The sequence below is a fragment of the Nipponia nippon genome, unplaced genomic scaffold (genome assembly GCF_047370975.1).
Source record: "Nipponia nippon isolate SJK-2023a ecotype South Korea unplaced genomic scaffold, ASM4737097v1 scaffold_7, whole genome shotgun sequence".
Lineage (NCBI taxonomy): Eukaryota > Metazoa > Chordata > Aves > Pelecaniformes > Threskiornithidae > Nipponia > Nipponia nippon.
Window position 1 is genome coordinate 23,088,850 of NW_028262391.1, and position 23,419 is coordinate 23,112,268.

Sequence of the window (23,419 nt, forward strand, 5' to 3'; positions counted from 1 at the left end):
CATGATCAACAACATCATTTTAGTGTTTGCTGCTACATTCCATTCAGGGACTGGAAATACTTGTGCCCTATTCAAAGATAATGCGATGAACCTAAAAATTAATTTATAAAATAGATTAAACATGCATAGGAATAAGGGGAAAAAAAGGCAATGAAGTGATCACACATCAATTAGCATTCTTCAGATTACATATTAAAAAGTAATTATGACCATACAGAGGTAAGCCAAATCAATAGTAAAAGTAACTCTGGCTAATAATTTTCCTGTGTAGCGTAAAGTGAACATACATCTTATATACCAAAATGCCCTAAAGAATTCTGATTTAGCCTATCCACTGCTATCAAGACCATAAATCCCATAAAGCATTAAAAATGTAGATAACTCCAAAAGATAAGTGGAAACACACAAGGTCCAATTCCAATCTTAGATACAGAACTTTTGTCATTCCCTATATACTACAGCTATTAAAATTAGGAATTTTGCATGCATGAGACATATTTTCACTTGTATGACCTTTTCTCTTCCTTCCAAACAATGAAACTGAGATCAAAATTGGGTTTATGTATGTACAGCATGATATAGAGGGAGATTACACTCAGCAACTGAAGAATATTTGAAATATTGACGAATGATACCCATGTATCATTACAGCAGTATCTCAGAATTCACTTTACTTGCCCAAGGCTAGTGATTGCTCTACTTGGTTTGTTATTAATATCCACTGTAGCACCACCAAGCCTGAGCTACTTTACACCATTGTCCAGGAAATACGTGGACTCATGTTCTTCCTGAAACCTAACTTCTATGCTGTGAACAAAAATTATGTGAGATGGCTGAGTTTTTTGATAAATTTGTACTGAAAACTTTATGGAAATTAAGTTCACATAAAAATGCCTCCCTCTCCCTTTTATTCAGATAAATAGCAGACTTACAGATATTAATGGGTGGCAGATGAAACCATTACTATAAGACTTTGCTTTTAAAAAAAAATATTCTTAGGTTTGCCTTTTATGAAAAAAAAAAATCATTTTAAATCCCAAGAATATATGCATAATACATATTTTGATATGTAACCCTGTGTCTCTTGTCTATCTGTACCTGGAGGTGTTTATGTCCTGTTGAAATTTCTTTTTTCTCTAATATTTACTCTTACTCTTCAAGTATGACAAAGCATCTTCGGAATCAGAAGCTTTAAGTATTATTTTTTTCATTTAACACTTTTTATCCTCTCACATTTTAGCTCTACAAGAAAAGCTTCTGAAGCTCCTGAAAGGGCTTGTATATCAAGTGTTTCCTCATGGTGACTAAACACATCTGAAGGGTGTGAAGACAGGATGCACTCAGTGTGAGAAATCACATTTACACTATATCTGTCATACCAAAATCACAGCTGAAAGCATAGCTAATTTATTGTCAGAGAAAACACAATTCTCTGGGGCAGCCAACCATCAAAGTGAATCTATGAGAGCATCAAACTGCATGGGGCTGTGTGCTCCCCTCAAGTGCGCAGCAAGCATACACCCACCCATCCCTTGGTGCACAGGAATTGTTAATTTTTATGTAGCATTCCTGTTGCTGATTAGGTTAAGAGGGCAGCATCACTGGCTGTACATATTAATAATGTACCTTCAATTTAGAGTACAGCATATTGAAAAAAATTACAGAAAAGAAGCGTTTGCATTTCTTCTAGCTACTTAAAAAAAATATTGTTTTTATTCTGATTGTCAAATTATTAGCATGAGATTAAGACACCGTTAATGTATGAAGTCATGCAGGTTTCATACTCCGTTACTCTAGAGATAATCTTCATTCCCAATGCATACGAATACATACGATACATCAACAGGCTGTGTGGATAATCCAATGTAGTAAAGCTTTCATTTAGTTTCCTGAGCTGATAATTAAAATAACCAGTTGTACTGAAATTTGGAAATTATAACAACAAAATGAAAACTTTTTGAATTTTTGATGACCTATTCTATTTCAAAATAACACTGTGAAAAATACCTTGTGTGCCTTCAGCAGATACAGACACTCTGCAACTGACTGTGCAGCACACATCTGTCCTATTAAACTACTGTTTCAGTTTAAAATAAATAATTATTGTAAGATGCCCTTAAACTATAAGTACCTGAATATTTTTGCTGTTAGCAGAGGTACCATGAAATTGGAAATTGATAGACAGGATTTTTGAAGGCATGAAATTTAAGGGAGATGTTTTTCGTAGAAGTCGTATCAATAGCAGTCAGAGAGATACACGTTTTCATACCAAAGCTTAGAAGTAGCACTTCCACAACTTGGAACTCACGCATTTCTATCAGAACCCAATATATTTAGTGTGCAAATTTCAGGAAATATTGAATTGCTGATCCTTTCTTTCAAATTTTCAAGCAAACGTTACTTCATATAAAGCTAACAAAACCTAGGAATTAAAGCAGGAATAAGGTACTGGAGTCTACATCATTTTAAAGGATAAAGGGTTTTTTGGTAGATGATTTTAAGATACCTTAGTCCATGTACACATCATGAACTGATTCATTGGCTTGAAGGATTGCAGAAGGCTTTCAAATGCTGAAAAGATGGCTAGTCACCCAACTGTGAAGGTCCTGAGGAAAGGGGCATCTACTTCAACCTGTGGAACCTTAAAAGTTTTTCAACGTTTCTGACAAAACAGTTCAAGAGCATTTAAGAAATCAGAGGATGACTTGAGTTCCCGAGCCTTTATGAAAAGCTATGTGCTAAACAATTAAACAGGCTTTATTCTTTTCCTGAAAACTTCCAAGGCAAGCAATTAAAGGCCTTGCAGAAAACCCTCTCTTGTAAGACTCTACCAGCCTAAATATGTTTCCATAAGTCCAAGCCATTGCTATGTGTAACACAAAACTGAGAGGTGGGTGAGAAAGGCATGATTGTGTTTTAATTAGCTGGTGATTAATGTAGTGCAGATTTATTTCTGGGCTGACTTTTGATGCATAAATTCCTAAACAAAACAAACTGCTTAACATGTATGAAAATTGCAATTGAAACTTCAAATTAGAATGGCTCTTATATGTAGGCATGTGGATAGTTTAATGAAAACCACTGTAACTGCCTAAATACTTAAAGATGAGTCCATAGGTAAATGGTATGCCAGATCAGGGCTGTGTATTTCTGAAATCAAAACACAACTAGTCCACTTGAACTAGAAAGTGACAGTCAAGGGAGGGAAGAACAGTACTGCAAGGAATCCAAGTATGACATTCAGAAAGGTCTCTTATAGCAGTTATCTGAAGGAAACTACGTTTCCTGTTACCTCTGCATATAAAGGAGTATGGTCTTCTATTGCATACACACTAGAGTTAGATTAATAAAATAATTTTCTGTTCTAATTGGAATACACTTAACTGTGATCCCAATTCTTCTTCTATTTACTTTAGCTGAGCACTGGGCAATAAGTTACTACAAGAATCTTCATTAAATCGGCCACGTTCAGTTAAATATTCAGAACACAGAAAATGAAGACTGAATTTGAAATCAAGGTCTCTGTGCTGGCCATGAAGCATTACAGCAAACCCTTACTTGGGAGTGCATCCAAATCCAATGATGTCAGCAGAGATGCCTCAGTAAGAGAGAGCTTGAGGTCACTTACGCAAAGAATAAAAAATGCCATGCAGGCTGTGTATCCAATTACAACAACAACAGTAAATTGCTCTGAACAAATTTGGGTCCACAGGTTAATTGGAGTAAACAAATTGAAAGGGAAAAGGCTGAATTTGTAATAAAACAATCATTGTAAGATTGGAAAATAACTTAGCAAGACCCTGAACTCTGACTAACTACTTGAAAAAATGCAGTAAAATTCTTCAGTGTCTTGAATACCATTAATTGTCTCTTTAGAAGAATACTAGCTCAGGGCTTGGAATATCTGCGCCCTATCAGCCTGCAGCTTTTCATCTGTTTTTGAGCAGGTGAGTAAATTAGGAATAGGAACTTAACTGGCTGCTGTGAGGATACCTTAAAACTTGGAAAGTACGCTATAATATGATAGTAGAACTTTGTGCAACAGATATGTCATAGCTATGTTTCTTTTTGGAAATTTATTTGCTGATGTAGGATTTTTATGACTTATGCAAATATTATAAAAAAGTAATACTAATAATAATATTACAGCTATCAATAATAATACTAAACCATATCAGTGATTTTCCTGAAATTATGATTCAATAAAGTTGCAACTTTTAACATTAAAGTTGCACTTGGAAATGTACAGTTTCATCGGAAAACAATTTCTGCTAATGGAAAAATCAAGTGAGGATCCTGCTTTTCCCTGCCTAGGAAGCTTCTGTAGGGTTCATTTCCTGCTTACAAAGAATATGCGACTCTAAAGTAAAAAATGCTTTTAAGACATGAAATTATTCATAAGGATTTCCATTTTCTATCCAGCACTAACAATACTACTAAACTATAAATGGATTCACAATTATTTGTAATATAATCAGGGCTGAGATGCTGGTTAATATTAAATTTTGAAGTAATCCTGTCATGCTCTGGCAAAGCTCATGGATCCAAACACATTTTGAAGACTTCATTTCTAATTGGTGGCATTGAATTAAAAAACTGCACAGCTATCCTAACCTTATTTAAAAGCTGCTGACATTCCCTTACTCTTACAGAGCGTATATTTGTTTGGTAAGAAAGCAAAAGTTTAGATTCTCAGCCAGTGCAGTAGCAGTTGCGTTGAGGAGAATGGGGCAGATTTACACTAGCGAAGGCACTGGCTTATAAGCTTTGCAGATGCTTAATGCAGCCCTTGGTAATTTTTTACTTTCTGCAGCAAATAAGCCCACTAATATCATAACAGTTCAATATGGCTGACAGATATCAATTCTCCTGAAAGTCTGGTAAATACAAAAAGTGTTGTTTAAACGTGTGTCTTAGAGTTCTTTGTGAAAAATGAAACTGATCTTCAAAATCGTGTAAATTATAAACATTTGGTTTACCCACCACAGTCATTCCTAACACATCCCAAGAGTTCTGTAAATAAGAAAACTGGTTTTGATCATCTAGGGAGGTGGTATAGTGAGAACTGACAAATCCATACTAAAGCTAAATATCTCCTACAGCCTTAGGTGTGGAGTTGTTAATATGGTCACTTTCACGTGACAAATTACTGATATAAGTTTCATTAAACCATTAGCAACCATAATAATATATTTTTTATATATTAGACATTAATTAGAGAGTCACATATAACAAGGCCAGAAGGAATTTTAAAAGGACATATAAAGTCCATCTCTCTCTGCCAAGGTTGCACCAAGTACACCCACTCCAATCTGAATAATAAATATAAGAAAATAAAATTTAATGGGTAAAATATAAAAAGGGAAGATTAGTAGATCAAGTTCTAGCTCCATTTTAATGCACATTTCAGTAGCAAAGAATTTGATTTCTGTAAGTTTCAGTTTCCTAGTCTAATAACAAGTTGGATTTATGGACAACAATACAATAGGAAGATTTCCATTCACTTTGCTAAGCGTGGTAGACTGAGTTCACTGGAATCTGACTATAATGTGATCTACCATTTTATTTCATTTGCCAGAATTTCACGTTGTTACTGTTATGCTCTTCTCAAACCAGCACCTGTTCTTGAGCTGTGCAAATGACTCCATCTTGCCATTAATTCTGCTTTGGATATTGACCAGAAAAGTTTTCCCTGTAAGACCATGTGATTTCCTACTTTCTACCAACCTCTATTCCATAAGAAGAGACTCCATTAACCTCAGAGAAACGCACACCCTGAGGTGTCTTTCACACAAAGTCACCAACCTGGCAGTATAACCAGCCACATGCCCTGTGGCCTAATGGACTTCAATAACCAATGATGAGTTTTGTTAAACTCCTATGTGTCATATCTAGCACTCCTATAGCACAATGAAAAAAATCCTGGAATAAGGCTTTTTTTTTTCTTTTCTTCTTGGGTGCAAGAAAATAACTGCATTAGAAAATAAGGTATTCAGCTTTCAATTAAGGACCTTTCTATATAATGTATATTCACTGTTGCATTGTGACAACACTGCAGTGAAGCATAAGAGTTTGCAAACTAATTTGCACGCAAGCTGTGATCTGCTTTTGTAGCCTTGAAACTCGTAATGTGTAATACTTATTTTCACAATAGGTTTCAAAAATATGGATGGCTTAATTACAGCTTTAAATAATGAAATTACTTAATCATACTGACAGATAAAGCACCTGAAAGCCCTGATTATGTACTGTAGCTGCAGCATGTCTTTGTGCTGTCATGCTGTAACTTCAATGTGTCTTACTAGATTAGCTCCATATTTGGTTCGTGATGAAATAATTCTATTATAATCCACCTTTCTTGTTGCTAAATTGCATCAAGCAAGCATGTCAGTTCAGTAACACCTGATGACTACAGTTAGGCAGCACTCTATGTTTATTTTTTAACTGTGTAACTAGAAAGTTGCTCAGTTATGCATTTTTACACAATTGTTCGTCACGTGCTTAAACATATGCATTCCTAGGCTTTGCTATTGCCAAGAGACTATCCAGACGTGGAAAGCAAATCAATGGAAAAACACCACTATACGTGCTTTCTGAACTGCAGACATCCAGAAACCATGGCTCTAAGGCTGGAATAAACAGCTCATGCACATAGATAAATGAATTTATATTTATTGATAACACACGCTATTTATCTCCTAACCTGCATTTTGAAGGATAAAGATGTCAGTCCTACCTTTGTGAAATGCTTCAAACACTGCCTGACTGCTCCAAAGCCAACCTGCTTTTCTTGAAAGATAAACAACATAGAGGCCCTAGGAAATTGCCTAAGTAACAGATCTTGCTCTTCAGCAACATTTTCAAAACAGTTTGTGCATGTTTTGTACAAACTCTGGTGGCATAACTGATAAATCAGGGGCAGTGTAAAATAGAAATACTAAAACCAGCCAATAAATAGGAAAACAAATGTGACTGTTCACCTTCATATGCATAGCTTGATTGGGAATTTCTGTTCTACGCTTTATATTTCTAGAGTCCCCAGAGTTCTGTAGAAACAAGGCCAATTAAGAGACAGTTTAATCCAGCTTATTTAGGCATATTAATAACTGCATACTGAGAATTAAATTGATTTGGGGGCCTTCCCACAGTAAGCTTTAAGAGAGTAATACTTCTCATTACTTCATGGTGCTATAGCCAGTTTTAAATTCTTTTTCATTCCATACAGAATTTCTTTCCTGATTTTTTTTTTCCTCTTTGATTTGATTGAAAAAATGGGTGTCTCAGGGTCTAAAGGGCTTGCTGGTTGCAACAGTTCTAACTTCCCTAGGTAATGAGCACAACTACATATGTGAATAACAGTTTCTCGTGTAAGAGCTGAAAGACAATACATAATAGGTATCATTTTCAGAAGAGTCAACCTAGCTCATCTTAACTCTTTAGGAACAGTAGCCCAGCATGAACAAGTCTGAAAATCCTATACCATTATAATAAAACTGTCACAGTCAGAAAAATGAGAAAACCGCAAAATGCAGACTACAAATACATAGAAACATTTCCAAATAATTTCAAGTAAATGCAAATAGATAAACTATAAAATATTTTCTGCAGACAGCTTGGTTGCTCTTTAAGGGTCATAGAAGTTTTACAGGAGCACAGAGCAGTCACTGCATTTCACAACGGGCTGGACTGCAGAAATCAGAAAGGCAAAAAAACATGCCAATTTATAGGGAATACTTCAGAGCTGGACCAAAAGAAATTTTGTATGTCATAAAGCAAGTTCTTGCCAGCCACTGTGATTTGTTTGTCAAGATTTTGTTATTAGCAGTGATATTGCAGTTGCATTAAAAATATATATTGAACAAGCTTTTTTCAATTGGAGTCTCAAAAAGAATATTTTCGGCATTTATCAGCACTGCTGACTCATCCTTGTGCTAGCAAAAGCTGTTTTGAAGCAAGATGCTGAATAAAAATTTATCAAAATAGCATTTAAAGATGGAAACTGGTAAATAAACTGTGTCAGAACAGACAGGGCTATAATGTAATACACTTGGGGTGCCGTGGATGCTGCAAAGACTTTTTAAGTCCTGGAATTATTTCACCTCTGTTGCAGGACTAGCATGATTCATTTATCATTTATCTCTTCCTGGCTCTGTAGGAAAACACCTCACTTACTTATTTCTGTAGTTTTATTAAAGATGTATGCATAAAGCAGTGCAGGTCTGCATACCAATTTGTAAAATAAGTGATTAAGAGCATAAGAAACTCTTTTGAGCTTCACGTAAAAAAGAACAACTAAAACTACATCATAAAAAAGATGTTAACCTTCAATAGGGTGTCACGTTGGAAAGTATGGGACTGACAAGCCTGAGGACTTTTATCTAGAGGTGAAGTTCAGTGCATAGAGATGATGAAAGCTTGTGCCATCCTGTCTCCTCCATGTACCTTTAACCCTCTAGGACTGAGAATACTATGTACTTTCCATAAATATTCACTCATTTTCTTTGTCTCTGAGCCTCTCAAGAAGGAGGCCACTAAGGCTTTCATAATGTGAATGATTGTCTTCTCAAAACTAGATGCACACAACTAACCAATTTCTAAAAATCTAGCATATAAGAAGAACTTTCACTCATAAATGTTGTGATTTAATGGAAATAGCTAATTCAACTAAGAAAAGGTCCAGATACCAAATCGCTTTCATTTTGCCCTCTTATCATGTAACATATTTCTTCAAAAGTCAGCTCCTGCTCTATCATATCCTTATCCAGTAGCTTATTTTAAAAAGTAAATGGGAATGAAGGGCTTGACTGGACAAGACTGCTTTCTACAGGTAGAAGACTCTATTGTGTGTAGTCAGTGAAGTGGTTAAATGCAAATGGAGGCCTTGCCTTGATCTTTCATCATCTATGGGCACACACAGAAACAGAATGCATCATATTCAGATTTATCTAAACCTCTTATTCTAGTTCCTATTATGAAAGTAATTGTTTGGGGCTTTTCCACAATGAAAAGCACTGAAGGCTTATTTTGGATTATTCAAAGCAATTTATCTCATCTTAGAAAAGAAACAATAACTTTCTGCATGTTTATCTACTTTATGCTGACTTAGAATGAGTCCAGATCATGCAGTGCGTTCTCTGTTTTTTAAGGGGATCAATACCAATTTTGCCTGTTGGCTGGAAGACTGTTTTCAGGATGATAACATGGGTATAAAACAGAAAATAATTTCCCATTGTGAATAAAAACAAGTACTTGAACAAAATGTTCATCCCTGGCTAAGATCCCTTCTCCCACTCAAAAAATTGTTTCTATTCTGTTGATTTGGGGAAAGGAAGAATACCTCTTGGCTCGACTATCCTCAACATTAGTATGAGAAATGTAATATCCATGATGAACAGAGTGTGAAATACACTGTGCATTGTCCTATTTAATGTTATGTTCTCCACTGTCACCAAAGGCTTGAATGCTTTGGTTCATTATTCAAACTATCATTTTGATTTGGTTCTGTGTGGGCTATAGAAAAGAGTTAAAATGGACAGAAATTGAGGGAGAGAGTTCTCACTATATTAACCAGAAATGGGGAACACACAAGAATTGTCACTTCTTAGAGCAGAAATTCAAGGATTAAAAGAGGTTTTTCCTGCGGATGACAATGAGGGGAAGGGGCACTAGTTTAAACCTTTACAACAGAGTTGCTAACAGAGCTCCCTGAAGTGCTTTTGGAAATATCTTTGTACTGAAATAAAAAAGAAGTGAGAAGACTTTTTTTTTTTTTAACACCTCTAGGGTGAAATTCTGCCCTTGTTAAAATCAATTAACATTTTCCCACTGATTTCAACAGAACTCCATTTCTAATACACGTAATCTCATTGTAAACTGACCTCTTTTGCAGTCCTGGTATACTTGCATCAAGGGATTTGACAAGGCTGCACATAGCACCGGCAGCTGAAGGGAAATGGGATCAGAAATGTAAGTTAAAAAGTTCACCAGCTCCCAAGTCACCAAGGGTACTTTTGTGCTGTATGGAGCTCAGAAAGCTCAGGCTCCTACCACACTCATCCCATATGCAGTTATTCCCTGTGTGCAAGAGGAGGCTGTACAATCTGATCATCTCCTTAAAAGCAGTCACATGTCCACAAGATGAGCATATAGGCATATGAGCAGCCCAACAGAAGTCATCACAGCTTTCTAAGAAAAAGAAAGAGTTTTTATATTTCATATGTTATTTTTAGATGGCCTAAATCTTCATTTGGCTGCCTAAATCATTCACTTAAAACCACATCTATGTTCCTGCCCATTTGAGACAACTAGATGATAATTTGAGTGCCTTTTACTGACAAAACTTTTTGTAATAGGTGCTCAGGTTTAAAGAGTGTCTTACAGTTAAGTATGAGAAAGTAAATGACAAAAAAGTTGACAAACACATCATGATACTAAATTTAAACCTTTGCATGGGAAACTTGGAAAAAAGGTCATGATTCTGAAACAAAGGAAACACCTGCACTTCCAAGGAAATGGGAATAAGTAAAAAGAAACAGCTATTGCAGTTGTTTGGGAAAACCATGCAGTTTTTATTATCCAGCATGCATTAGAGACTTGACACTGATTTTCTTCAACATGGTTCTTTTCATACCTTCTCTTCCAGATTGCTACTAATGGATTATCTCACAAAGATGGTTAATTTCCAAAAGAATGAAAGTGGGGGAAGAAAACAAACTATATCAATTTCTTTTTTTCATGTGTTTCTTATAAGTAACAAGGATACCTTCAGTTTAAAGTCTGTTACCTCTGATTATAAGCACTTTTTGCAGACATTCTCATCTCATGTTAGCAGTTCAATACTAAAGGTACATATGCCCAGGGTTATGGCACTCTCAGGCCATGCATCCTCAGCACAATAAACAAAAAATTAGCCTAGCAAAGTCCATTAATTTTAATGTAAAAAATGGGGCTAAATACACTGAAAGCCATACTGAAAATAAATCCTTAGGTCTATGAAACTCCTTAGGTCTATTAAAGACACAACTTGCCAGCGCTAACTTGGCAGCCACTACTATGTGGAGGTTTCAGACGCTTCCTATGCATGACAGTTATGATGGCTGTACTGTGTCACAAGGCTTCAGATGCACTACTCAGGTGTAGCTATACAAAATGTTACATGACTGTTTGTATTCAGCCAAGAATGGAGGCTGCAACTGTGTGCCACACCCACCCACCACAGAAATGAGATCTAGAGAATTAAATTAAATTTGGAATGACAATAAGCTCACATTCTTGGTCAGTTCTTTGAAAGAATGAGTAGTCTTGTGGACTAGGTAGAGCCCAAAGCAGCTGGTATACTAAATTTTACTACTCTGCAGTAAGAATGATAAATGATTTCACTAGTCTATGCTTCACCCTGTTCCAAGGTCACCGGATTCCTCTCAGCAAAAACAAGATATGGATTGCTGTCACAATCATAAAGCAAGCTCAGCAATAAAGTACTCTGCCACATTTTTGCTCTATGGCTATGCTTGTACCACCCCTTTAACTGTCTTCCAGAGTCATATATGCAATGCCGTCTACAGCATCCCATATCACAGTGCAGTGCAGACAGAAACTGTACAACAGTTAGATACAGCTTAATTCCCGTGCTTTTCTTAAAAAAACAAGGAATCTGACGATATGCCACTACAGAACGAGCAGTTCTGAGGGTGAGATTTCCAGAGGTATTTCAGTATCTAAATATGCAAATAATCACCTGCTAGGATTTTCAGAAGTGTCTAGAGCACTTAATCTACTTTTGAAAATCTAGTCCTAGCTTCTTTTCATTGAGATCCAGAGGAGTTTGTAGTGGGGATGCTAACTTGGTTTTTGATATGGTTTTAAAGTATCCTGTTCTTTTGAAGGTAGACAATTCAGGGTAGATAGTTCAAAGCTGACATAATTTTACTACTTTGAAGTCAAAATTTCTGACTGCCTTGTCTTCAAAACCATGCAAGTTCCTTACCAGCCCATTATTCACATATGTTTTATTTTCAGTTTCTTTTAATTTACTCTACCATATAGGCCAGATGGAGCATTGAAGAAGAGGTAAAGAAGCAACCTTTACCAGGTCCCTTCATGATAAAACTTACATCAGTATCACCATGACAATATCAATTAATCATCATGGAAGTCTGGTCACACAACCCATTACAAACTTTATACTTTAATCTTACATTCTTCTTTCAGCTAGAAAGAGCAGTTGAAAATATACTGTGGAAATCAATTGATAGTAGCTGAATGAAAGAAAATGAATGATGTGACCTAAAAAATCTTTTCTAGCTCTAGATTCCGTCATATAGGAGCTTTCAATAGTAGTAGGAAAGTGCGCCCTTCAGTGCCCAACTGCAGCTCCACTTTTCTGTAGTGCTACAATTTGGGACCATATTTTAGATTACACAAATGATTATCAGGAGACAACAAAATACACAGTTTAGAGCCAAACACTAGAAATGAAAATAGTTAATGTGTCAAGCACTACTTTGGACTGCCATTAGTATATGCTCTTGCTGAGATGGCTTCAACAGCATAACTTCTCTCCAGAAACATAATTCAGAGTACAATCAATTGAATGTCCAAATATCTCCAAGGACTTATTCAGTTTCTAGTTGAAATCTTTGGGTTCCTCTAGGATATACATCACAATCAATGAGTTCCTGTCACTACATATTTGGGATTCTACTTAAAGGACCAATATCCTCTCAGTAACTGAAATTTGTGTGTAACTCTTGTAACTTAGCTGTGACAAAATACTAGAAAAATGTACTGTCAAAGATAATTTTCCATTGACAGGGGGTGTGTTTGATTGTGTGAAAGAACTTTCTCATCTCTGTTGCCATCTACAATTACTTTATTCTTACTCTAATTTCTCCACAACATTTCCATACTTTAAAAAAATAGATAGGAAAAATGGCATAAACTGGAAAGTACAGGAATGCTAACATCTTTCCAATTATTTTTTTCTTTCTTATATCACAAAAAAGACAGTGTATCCTGAATTTTTTTTTTTTATATCAAGCGAATTTTTGTGTGTGATTAGCCTTGCACTGAAAATTGATTAGCATCCATGTTACTGATGAGCAACACATACTCTTTATATTTCTATTTTGACAGTATTATTTCCTTGCAGAAAGTGCTGCTCATCTCAGAAATCTACTTCTGGATGGTCTGTTGATTTGGGAAATCTGAATGAATTTGAGGGTGCATCATTTCAAAACAACATGCTAAGAGCGTGTGTATCTAACTGGTTAAGTACAAGTGCTATTTTTTTCTCTAACAAGGGATAAAGAATACCTTGGGCAAGTATACAGATTTTGTCTGAAATTAATAAAGCTAGGGGAGTTGCACCAGCAGACAACTTCTCATATCTGCAGTTGACATTTAAGTAAAATCCCAAATAGCTGGTGACAGGAACTCATTGTAAGATATAGAAAAGAAGTTGATTGCATTCAACTTTCGAAGTCAAAATACTTTACATAAACTTTATATTATTATTAATTTAGATGCTTAGTATACAGATTAGAAATACAAATCCATCTTCAGCGCTCAGAACTGCATTATCTGAGAGGACATCAGTCACTCATGACTTGTAATCTTCAATATGATTTAATGTAAATTTACCCCTTTCTAGACACTGTAAGATTTCATATCAAGTACAGTAGAAACTGATTTCAAACTGGTTAATGGAAATGAAAAGCAAGTGCCATGATCATTACATTGTTTCTTACCACATTCATCTGATAATCATGACAGAGATCATCTTTTTTTATGCATTTTGAAGGTGAATTAGGAAAGTAACCACTCCTATATCCACATCTTCAATATCATAGTTTGAACTCAAAGACATGGAGAAACTTGCTTTGAGAAAATACTACTTTGCTGAAGTCTGTCTTCTTTCATCCAAATGATCCTTATCCTGCTTAGAATTAATAAATCTATGAAAGGCAACTCTTATCTCTTTAATAATAATTTCCTTGCAATAATAATAAGGCGAAGTTACATACAGCACAGCAGATGAAAGCAAAAGTCTACAGATGAGATTTACGGTATATTAAAAATGCCTTTCTCTGTGTCAGCATAGTCTTTATTGAAAAGGTTTCCATCACTTCCATTGTGCTTTCATCCACTTCCAATCTATTTCCAAGTAGATTTTTTTTGAATGATAAATGGAAAACTTTTAGGGAACTATATGCAATGTTATGTCTCTATTCATTGCCAAAGGATATAAACCTCTACTTACTGTTTAAAATGACTTAGTTTAAAAACCTACTGTATTAAATGACTGAACAAAGTTAACTTAAATGACTCAACAAAGTGTATGCCAATTAGAGTCATAACAGTTACAAGTTGCAACATAATTGCAATTGACTTCCGATTTCCCAAAGAAGTTATGCTAGGATTTGGGTTGTTCTCTATAATTTCTAAAGGGCATGAAGAGAAGGATGGGTTACAGATAAGAGAAAACCGCAGGTACCTGATCCAGTTTCCAGTGGAACTCCGCAGGACGAAAGGTGTCAGCCTGATCAAAGTCTTTGCGCAACAGAAATACTAACCGGCAGTTGTGCACGTACAGGGCATAATGATGTCGGTTCATCTCTGAAAGGAGGGACTGATAAGATCAGTGATCTGAACTATTAGCAACACTTTTGTTTAGGTGAATGTATTTGAAAGCAATATACACCTAAAAGACAAAAACCAACCAAATAAAAAACCACAAAAGAATTAACTCTTCTCAATATCATGGATCATTATGGTTCTCAGGAAAGCCACATATGGTAAGCATCTTCCTGAATTGCGCCATATTATTTTTGTTTATGGAAGCTTCATGTCCAAATAAATAAAATCCAAATCAATATTTAATCTAACTAGTTTCAATGAAGAATTAGAACTGTTTTTCCCAATCTAAATAATAAAAAAATCAAACCTAATTTAACTATTGTATCAACCAATTCCTATAAATTCCTACAGATGTGTTCACACACATTATCCAAGAAGAGAACCGGTGCTTGAAACACCAGTTGCTTCAATAAGCTATCGAGTCAGCAATGCTTAGAGTGGCACCATCCCAGCTTAGTAACTTTTTTTTACACCAGATTAACTGAGGAGAGATGGTAACACTCTACTAACTTTGTTATGCCCTTTGCCAAACATTTTTTCAATACACAGTCTCACCTGTCTTATCAGAGTTGCAGAGAATAGTCTCTTTCTCAGCTCTTAATCCTGGACTAGGTCCATGTTTCATCCACAGAGTGATGGTGAATTGATCAGTTAAATTCTTTGGGACTATTCCATCTGGGATTTTGGCTCCTTGCTTTCCATCAAATTTAAAAATCATGTCATTGTTATCCATGAGAAGCCCAGCTGTCCAGTTAGTTGTTGCACTGGGAGATGGTAACAGGTCAATGGCACCTGAGGAAGCTCCTGCAAATGATATATAATGAATAACATGATGAGAGACTAATGAAAAAGCTGTGAAGCTTAATTTAATATAGGCCAGGGGTCTGATTCACACTGTTCAGGTTATTTTTACTACCTAAATGGTCCTACTAGCTTCACTGTTAAATCACATACACATTACATAATACTGACCATAGTAAGCCAGTAAGAGTTCTCTAGATTAAATGTATTGCACAGAAAACTACAGAAAAATTTTTGAAGCTATCTTTCTTGAAACTTCTCATTATTTTCTAAAATTCATTAATGACATTTCTTCAGTTATTTCAAGAACTGCTAAGACTGAAACTGCTAAGGCTAAAACCAAATTCTCTAGAACCAGCTGGGAAGCTTTATATCTTCCCTCCATGACAGCATGGAGATATATTGTATGTGGGGATGATGTGTTGCAAAATACAGTACAGTGGGGATGAATGTAGGACTAGTCTCCTAATGTCCAGTAGACAGCCATGGATATTCGCAATAATGTTGATATGAATGTCAGTGCATACAGAGTATTCACCCTAAAACAGATAATATCACTTTAATGTTGGCTTCTGGCAGATACATGATGGTTGTAACTCCATGTGTTCTTGCCTAATGATAGATCTAAGACTTTTAAGTGGTACTCACAATTCAGATTAGCCACTCCCCCCCAACCCAAAAGTAAATCATAAGCAAAGTGGTCTGCAGCTACACAGTAGTTCTTTGTTAGAATTAATTGGGGGGAGGGGGGGATGAGACGACGGACAAACAAACAAACAAACAAACAAAAACAGAAATGGAAAATAATGTGGTGCCAAGATCTGATAATTCTTTACAGCACAATTCTTTACAGCTCTGTGTTTTCTTACAGCTTAACAATTGTCAGACACTTTTAAAAACCTGTAATAAGCTAGCCAGAGCCTTTACTTAGCTGGTCAAAGATAGTATTTAGCAGAAAGCATGCTTGCCAGAGCAAAAAGCACAAAAAATCTTTGTATTCTTGTTGATGTTTTGTCAAGTAGGAATATGGTCAACAAACCACAACTGAATAAAAAAATCCCAAACTAGTAAGACATCCCTCCCTCCTTCAGTGTCCAAGGAGAGAAAAAGATCCCGACTCTCTGCAGCAGTGTAGAATTTTAAGCCAAGAATGTGTGGAATTGTATCCTATGGATTTTTAAAAGCATTATAGTAATGATATGAAAACATTCATACCATTCAGTAACTGAATTTCTTAGACAATTCTCCAAAATTTACTACTGTAAAATGAGGTTATTTTGAAGAGATAGTAATATCAAACCTAACACCTACATGTTTAGAATTTGAGCACATAGACAAAGTGTATTTATTTTATAAATTCTAATTCTGGATAATACACCACACTGCATTGCTTAATACACAGATGTTATCAACAGGAATATGTCAAACTCAATTTGTCCAGATGGCACAATTTGTGATAAACTTTCTGTTTATTTTTTAATCCAAGCCTCTAAAAAATAAAATTACTTGCACAGGACACAAGTAAAACCGTAATTTTCTCAATCAATTTCCTTTCGTGTTAATTTTTATGGTCACTTTTTAAACTTACAGAAGGAACAGAAATTGCTTGCACCACGGTGTATATCAAAGGAAATATGCTTTTAAATGCTTTTAAATTATTAAATTACTTAAAGTAAATTATGGGCTCAAAGAAGCAGCTTCATCCCTCACTTATTCTATCTACTTTGGCTATAAAAACTTGGAAAGATCTATTTTTCCCACTAGAATGAATCTGTGGGAAAACTCCAAAATGGAAGTCTCTCATATTGCTTGTTAAACTCTGATTCAGCAAAGTGCTTAAGTAAACTACCTTATTTTCCCAACTTAAGGTCAGGCTTGTGTAAGGGCATTTGGGTAATCAGTACCAAGCTCAACAGGTTCTACTTCATCTGCCCATCTTTTTGTGGAGATTTATGGATTACTTTGGAACCTCATCCTGTTAGTGTGTGTTAATCCTGTCCTGAGAACAACTATTGGATTATGTGCTTGGGAGATTTAGCTGGAAGAAATCATACTGTTTCAATCCTAATAAATCCAACCAGCATCCCAAGCTGCTCAGCCATGTACATACACAGACCTGGAGCAACACAAACAGGATGCATCTGAAAGCGTTCCCAGAAGAGTCTTATCATGCAACGGGATCAGTGCCCTTCCAAAATGTAGGGGCTGATGCCCTTTTCTTCTAAAATGCTTCCAGAATAATGCGGGAGCCACTGCATTAAGCACAGTTTTGGACTAAGACCCCTGAGGTCCCCCTTGCATATTAAAGTGCTTGTTTTCACAAGCAACTTATAGAGTTGGCCCCCACCTCCTCTCCCCACCTTTCATGCTTGTACTGCAAACTTTGTGCCAGGTTAAGCACATACTGATGCTGCTTGCTGAGTTGGACCAGGCTGTTGGCTGAGCTGGAAGCTAATCATCAAAATAAAACCAAGCCCAAATGATTACTTTTCAATCAGATCAACAACTTTCTTTGAGCCTCCTGCAAAGCTACACAACCCACGATAAAGGAGACGGGGCAGGATCCACCCTCTTAGCTGCATCATGGCCTTGCATCTGATATTCAGTGTGTCCATATTTCAGTTTCCCGTCTGCCATACGTGAGAATTAGCAATCCCATTATTTTCTATGTTATCTACATTTAGAGGGAAAGAAGAGAGGACCATAGTCATCTTTCCACCATATTCTAGGCCCCCTTAACTGATTTTTTTTTTAGTGGGATTTATTCTGGATATGTTTTTGCAGTCCAAATCGTGTCTTTTATACATTCTTTATTTTTTATTATTGTTGGATGACAAGGTGAAAAAACGCTTACTAAAATGCTTTGAGGCACAACACTAATAACTCCTTGAATTTAAAATGACTCAAGTATAATTTAATCATTTAAATTGCCCACCTTGACCGTCAAAGTGAGTACAAATCACTGGGTTATTGAAAGGCAGAATTAAACCATCAGTCATATAAAAATGAATTTTAATGCACTGTCTTTAGCATCTGAATTCTCTAGATTTCCAACAGATAAATGAAGAAATGAGCACAGGATTTATAAACTGGGTCCTTAATTACAGAGAAAGAATCTTGCATTTTACACGGCACAGAGGAATATTTGTCTGTGAACACTCAGTTCTGCACTCTCTGTAATCGCACAGTGCTTTACTAGTAGAAAAAAATTCAGGGTTTTCTTCCTTTTTAAAAGAATTTATTCATCCAACCATTAGATACAATAAGGTCATTTCTGGGAGAAAACTGATTTCCAGAAATAATTTAACCTGCTTTCATAAGAGTTCTCTCTACATTAAGCATGGTAATAAATACTAAATACCAAAGTGTAAGCTAGTCCAAATGCAGTTCTGATGTGAAGTTCGTTTTCATTTACAACCTTTTTATCAAAGTCCTATTACAAGTTTCTATCCTACCTGTTCTTCTCTATGAAGATATGGAAACCTTGGACAAAAAAAAAAATGTTCTTTCAGTAGCAAGAATTTTACCCCTCATTTACATATACTTTTTACACTCTATCTATTTTCTCAAGTGCTTTACATTCTATTCCTTCACGGATGTGCTGAGTAAAAACTGAAAGTTCAGCAGTAATGTTAGACAGTACACCTGTCACCTGTTCAAAGGCTGCCTGCAACTACTACAAAGGCATTGACAGACCTGCTGAAATGTTTTTGATCATTCTGCTTTTCACCAGCCTACACATGGTGCAAACAATGAATTAAGATTGCACTAGTATTGAGAAATGTCTAGTTTATTCAGGAGAAAGAGAGATACTTGAAATTCTCTTTTCTACTGCTTAAGTGTCAGCCGGTAAGGTAGTCAAGCCACACTCTGTGAACTGAACCCCTTACACTTTGTACAACCTTCCTCAACTAAGGAATTTTACACCAGCAGAAGGTACCTACTTTTGGTCCTACACTTAAAATGATAATATTGTTGGAAATAGTTGCTATTAGTGTTTTATGTCAAAGTAATCATTTGGTGGTTTAGATCTTGTACGTAGTGATTTGCTCTGAACGATTTGCAGTTCAGGTCTGTAACAGGCATAAAACAATGTTCTTTTTGCTGCCAATACAGGTTCTTAGAGGACGCAAAATTACTTGGCTTTAGCTATAACATATTTATTTTTATTAAAATGTTAGTATTTTATGAAATCAACTCCCTGATAGGTCACATAACCTTGTTCAACCTCTCGGTTTTAATGTCATTAACATGATGAGGATGCACACTGTTGGCAGATGGGTTTTCTCCTGCTTTTCTAGGATCCCAGTCAGTTGGATAAAGATACAGGATTAAAATTATGATTGTTTCTGTAATCTTAACTAAGCAATTTTCAGGTTGAAAATATTCAGATTTTATGAGAATGCTACTATTCCCACTCACCTTTACCTCACTTTCCCAGTCTCCACAGGTAATTGGTAATCGTAACTGCAAACTATTTTTCCCTGGGAATTGGCTGAAAATTTTCATGTACAAAATTATTTCTTAAAGGTTAGTGTACTGATCTTAATATACCTGCAACACTGTTGTGTGGTTATCAAAGCAAATGTAAGCCATACAGCAGAGTACCGCAAACCAAAATCCATGCATTTAGATGGAAAAAAAGTGTACATGTGCTACTGTAGCTCAGACAGAAGCCAAGTAAAGAGACATTTTGGAGAAGATGAGAATCAGTGTTCCACACCATCACGACTTCAGATGAGGACTCTAAGAAGATGGGATTTTAGAGGAGGAGAAGAGACAGCAGATCTCAAAAGGCTTAATGTGTTGCCATTGCTGTGCTATACACATAATCTTAAAAGTAATGAAAATACAGCACTGTCCTCAAGTATTTAAGCTACCTTTCAAAATTATTTTGTATCTTTTAGAACAAGCTATAACAAAGCAGGAAAAGGGAAGAAAATCGTTAGGAAACCTTTCTCCACCAGGATACCTCTTTTCTGAAATTCATGTTTCTCAAATATTTTTGCTCAAATGATTGCCTCAAATGTTCCTTTTTCTTTCTTTTTACTCTGGCACAGTACTTAGCAGCAGGACAGAAAGCTGAGTCAGGAAGACTGAAACACAAGATGAAGATTCAATTGTCATCAAATCCTATGGTCTTCCTATGATGGCAAATCTATACCTGAAATCTCACTACACTGTCACACTAATATTAGTAGCAGAGGGAAAAAAGAGTGAGAAACTGGTGGAATGAGGAAAGAGAGAAAATAGAGAAGGGAAGAGGAGCAGAAGACAAAAAAAAATACAGTAAAGCAGGCAGAAGGTATGAAAGAGTGAAAACAAATGGAAAAGAAGAATGGAGCACCAGTCAAATATCACCACTCCCTTCATTTTCATTGCTACAATCCAAAAGGAACCAGCTGAGCCAAATCCACATATTGCATGCTTACAGGTCACAAGGAATGGTGCTTTATGTGGAAAAATATGATTATTATATCAACTGAAAGCCATATCCATACCACATAATTTCTGCAGAGATTTTTCTGAGTACGTTTCACGATCACAGCCCTTTCCAATGTAATTAGTCTGTAATTCAATGGTGGTATGTATTGAGGAAACTGGTCCGTCACACGTTTCTAGATGAATGCTGGGAAACAAAGGTATGCTGCCAGAACCGGGCTTGTATTCAATCCGTTTGTTCCAGTCTGGAAAAAAACAACAACAAAAAAGATCCAAGAGTGATTACAAAAGTGAAGGGAGTTATGTAATTTTAAATGACATAGAATCATAGAATGCTTTGGGATGGAAGGGACCTGTAAAGGTCATCTAGTCCAACCCCCCTGCAATTGGCAGGGACATCTACAACTAGATCAGGTTGCTCAGAGCCCTGTCCAGCCTGTCCTTGAATGTTTCCAGGGATGGGGCATCTACCGCCTCTCTGGGCAACCCATTCCAGTGTTTCACCACCCTCATTGTAAAAAATTTCATCCTTATATCTAGTCTGAATCTACACTCTTTTAGTTTAAAACCATTACCCCTTGTCCTACCACAACAGGCCCTGCTAAAAAGTCTGTCCCCATCTTTCTTATAAGCCCTCTTTAAGTACTGAAAGGCTGCAATAAGGTCTTCCTGCAGCCTTCTCTTCTCCAGGCTGAACAACCCCAGCTCTTTCAGCCTTTCCTCATAGCAGAGGTGTTCCATCCCTCTGATCATTTTTGTGGCCCTCCTCTGGACCCATTCCAACAGGTCCATGTCCTTCTTGTGCTGAGGACCCCAGAGCTGGACGCAGTACTGCAGGTGGGGTCTCACCAGAGCAGAGTAGAGGGGCAGAATCACCTCTCTCGACCTGCTGGCCACGCTTCTTTTGATGCAGCCCAGGATACGGTTAGCTTTCTGGGCTGCGAGAGCACATTGCCAGCTCACGTCCAGCTTTTTGTCTATCAGTATCCCCAAGTCCTTCTCAGCAGGGCTGCACTCAATCCCTTCATCCCCCAGCCTGTAGTGATACTGGGGATTGCCCTGACCCAGGTGCAGGACCCTGCACTTGTCCTTGTTCAACCTCATAAGACATATTGTTCTCAAAGGCCACTGTCTAAGACAAAATTAAAAGTTTTTTGAATTTGATATCAATCAGTTACTGTCCTAAAAAAATTGGGTTTTTTGTAAAAAAAAACCCACTCTTTGTAAAAGAGTGGCAGGCTCAATTAAGTAATACTACTGCTGCTAGAGTCACACAAGCATGGGGTACATACATATCCTGACAAGAATTGCTAATTGGTGTCAGTCTGGATCTCCAGTGTCCAAGTCCCTGTGACAGACTACAAGCTAGCTCTACAGGGATGAGGCTGTCTATTGCACTGAATTTGGTCAGATTTCATAGTTTTGTCATACAGAACAAACATCTCCAAGGATCAGGCTATATACATCAGTCTCACTGGACTGTGACCAAAAGCTAATAAAACACATCTGTAGTGCCACTTCTTGTCTTCAAATGTCTTACTAATTTTGTAAAGTATTAATGACAGAAAGTTACAGCTGAAAGGACTACTCATGCTTTCAGCCAGAACTGACTAATCTGTGGTTTTGCTTATGCAGATGTCTCACAGCCACAACATTTAAACTATCACCTGCTTTAGGCAGCCACCTGGACATGCCATACAAACCACTATGCTTCTCAACTGAAGCATTTAATTTTTAAATGCAATTAATTATGGTGTTTGCAACCTGCTTCAGAGAAAACCCAAACAAGCGGCATTAATTAAAAACACGTATTTCAGCAATCTTTACAGTTTGTATTTTCATAGAATCATAGAATGGTTTGGGTTGGAAGGGACCTTCAAAGATCACTTAGTCCAACCCCCCACCATAGGCAAGGACATCTTTCACTACACCAGGTTGCTCAAAACCCCATCTAACCTGGCTCTGAACACTTCCAGGGATGGGGCATCCACAGCTTCTCTGGGCAACGTGTTCCAGTGCCTCACCACCCTCACAAAGAAGAATTTCTTCCTCATATCTAATCTAAAACTACCCTCTTTCAGTTTAAAGCCATTATCCCTTGTTCTGTCACTACAGGCCTGAGTAAAAAGTTTCTGTCTATCTTACAAGCCCACTTTAAGTATTGAAAGGCCACAGAAAGGTCTCCCTGGAGCCTTCTCTTCTCCAGGCTGAACAACCCCAACTCTCTCAGCCTTTCTTCGTAGGAGAGGTGCTCCAGCCATTTGGCCATTTTTGTGGCCCTCCTCTGGACCTGCTCTAACAGGTTCATATCTTTCATACACATTTTAGCCAACTCCAGCCAAGTTACCACGCCACATAAATAAGAATGCCACATTAATACAGAGATGCAAATAGTTAATTATTTTGAAGTCACAAAACTATTCAACTGTTACCTAATGTGTACATCTATGTAACTGTCAAATTTGTCAAAAGTACTCTTGCATACACAGCTGAAGTTTCACTGACTTTTTTTAGCCCTAGGTGAAAGAGGACTCCACAA

At 36.7% G+C, this 23,419-nt stretch overlaps 1 protein-coding gene across 3 annotated transcripts in view; it reads right to left on the reverse strand.

The window, feature by feature from the left end:
• The window catches only part of CLSTN2 (calsyntenin 2), a 394,596-nt gene that overhangs the window by 51,693 nt on the left and 319,484 nt on the right, over positions 1 to 23,419 (reverse strand). For all 3 annotated transcript variants that reach the window (XM_087739556.1, XM_087739557.1, XM_087739558.1), the window contains 3 exons: positions 20,940 to 21,125; positions 15,193 to 15,441; positions 14,495 to 14,616 (listed from right to left, as the gene is read on the reverse strand). In XM_087739556.1, the coding sequence (XP_087595682.1) occupies positions 14,495 to 14,616; positions 15,193 to 15,441; positions 20,940 to 21,125 (557 nt within the window). The remainder of the gene's footprint in view (positions 1 to 14,494; positions 14,617 to 15,192; positions 15,442 to 20,939; positions 21,126 to 23,419) is intronic.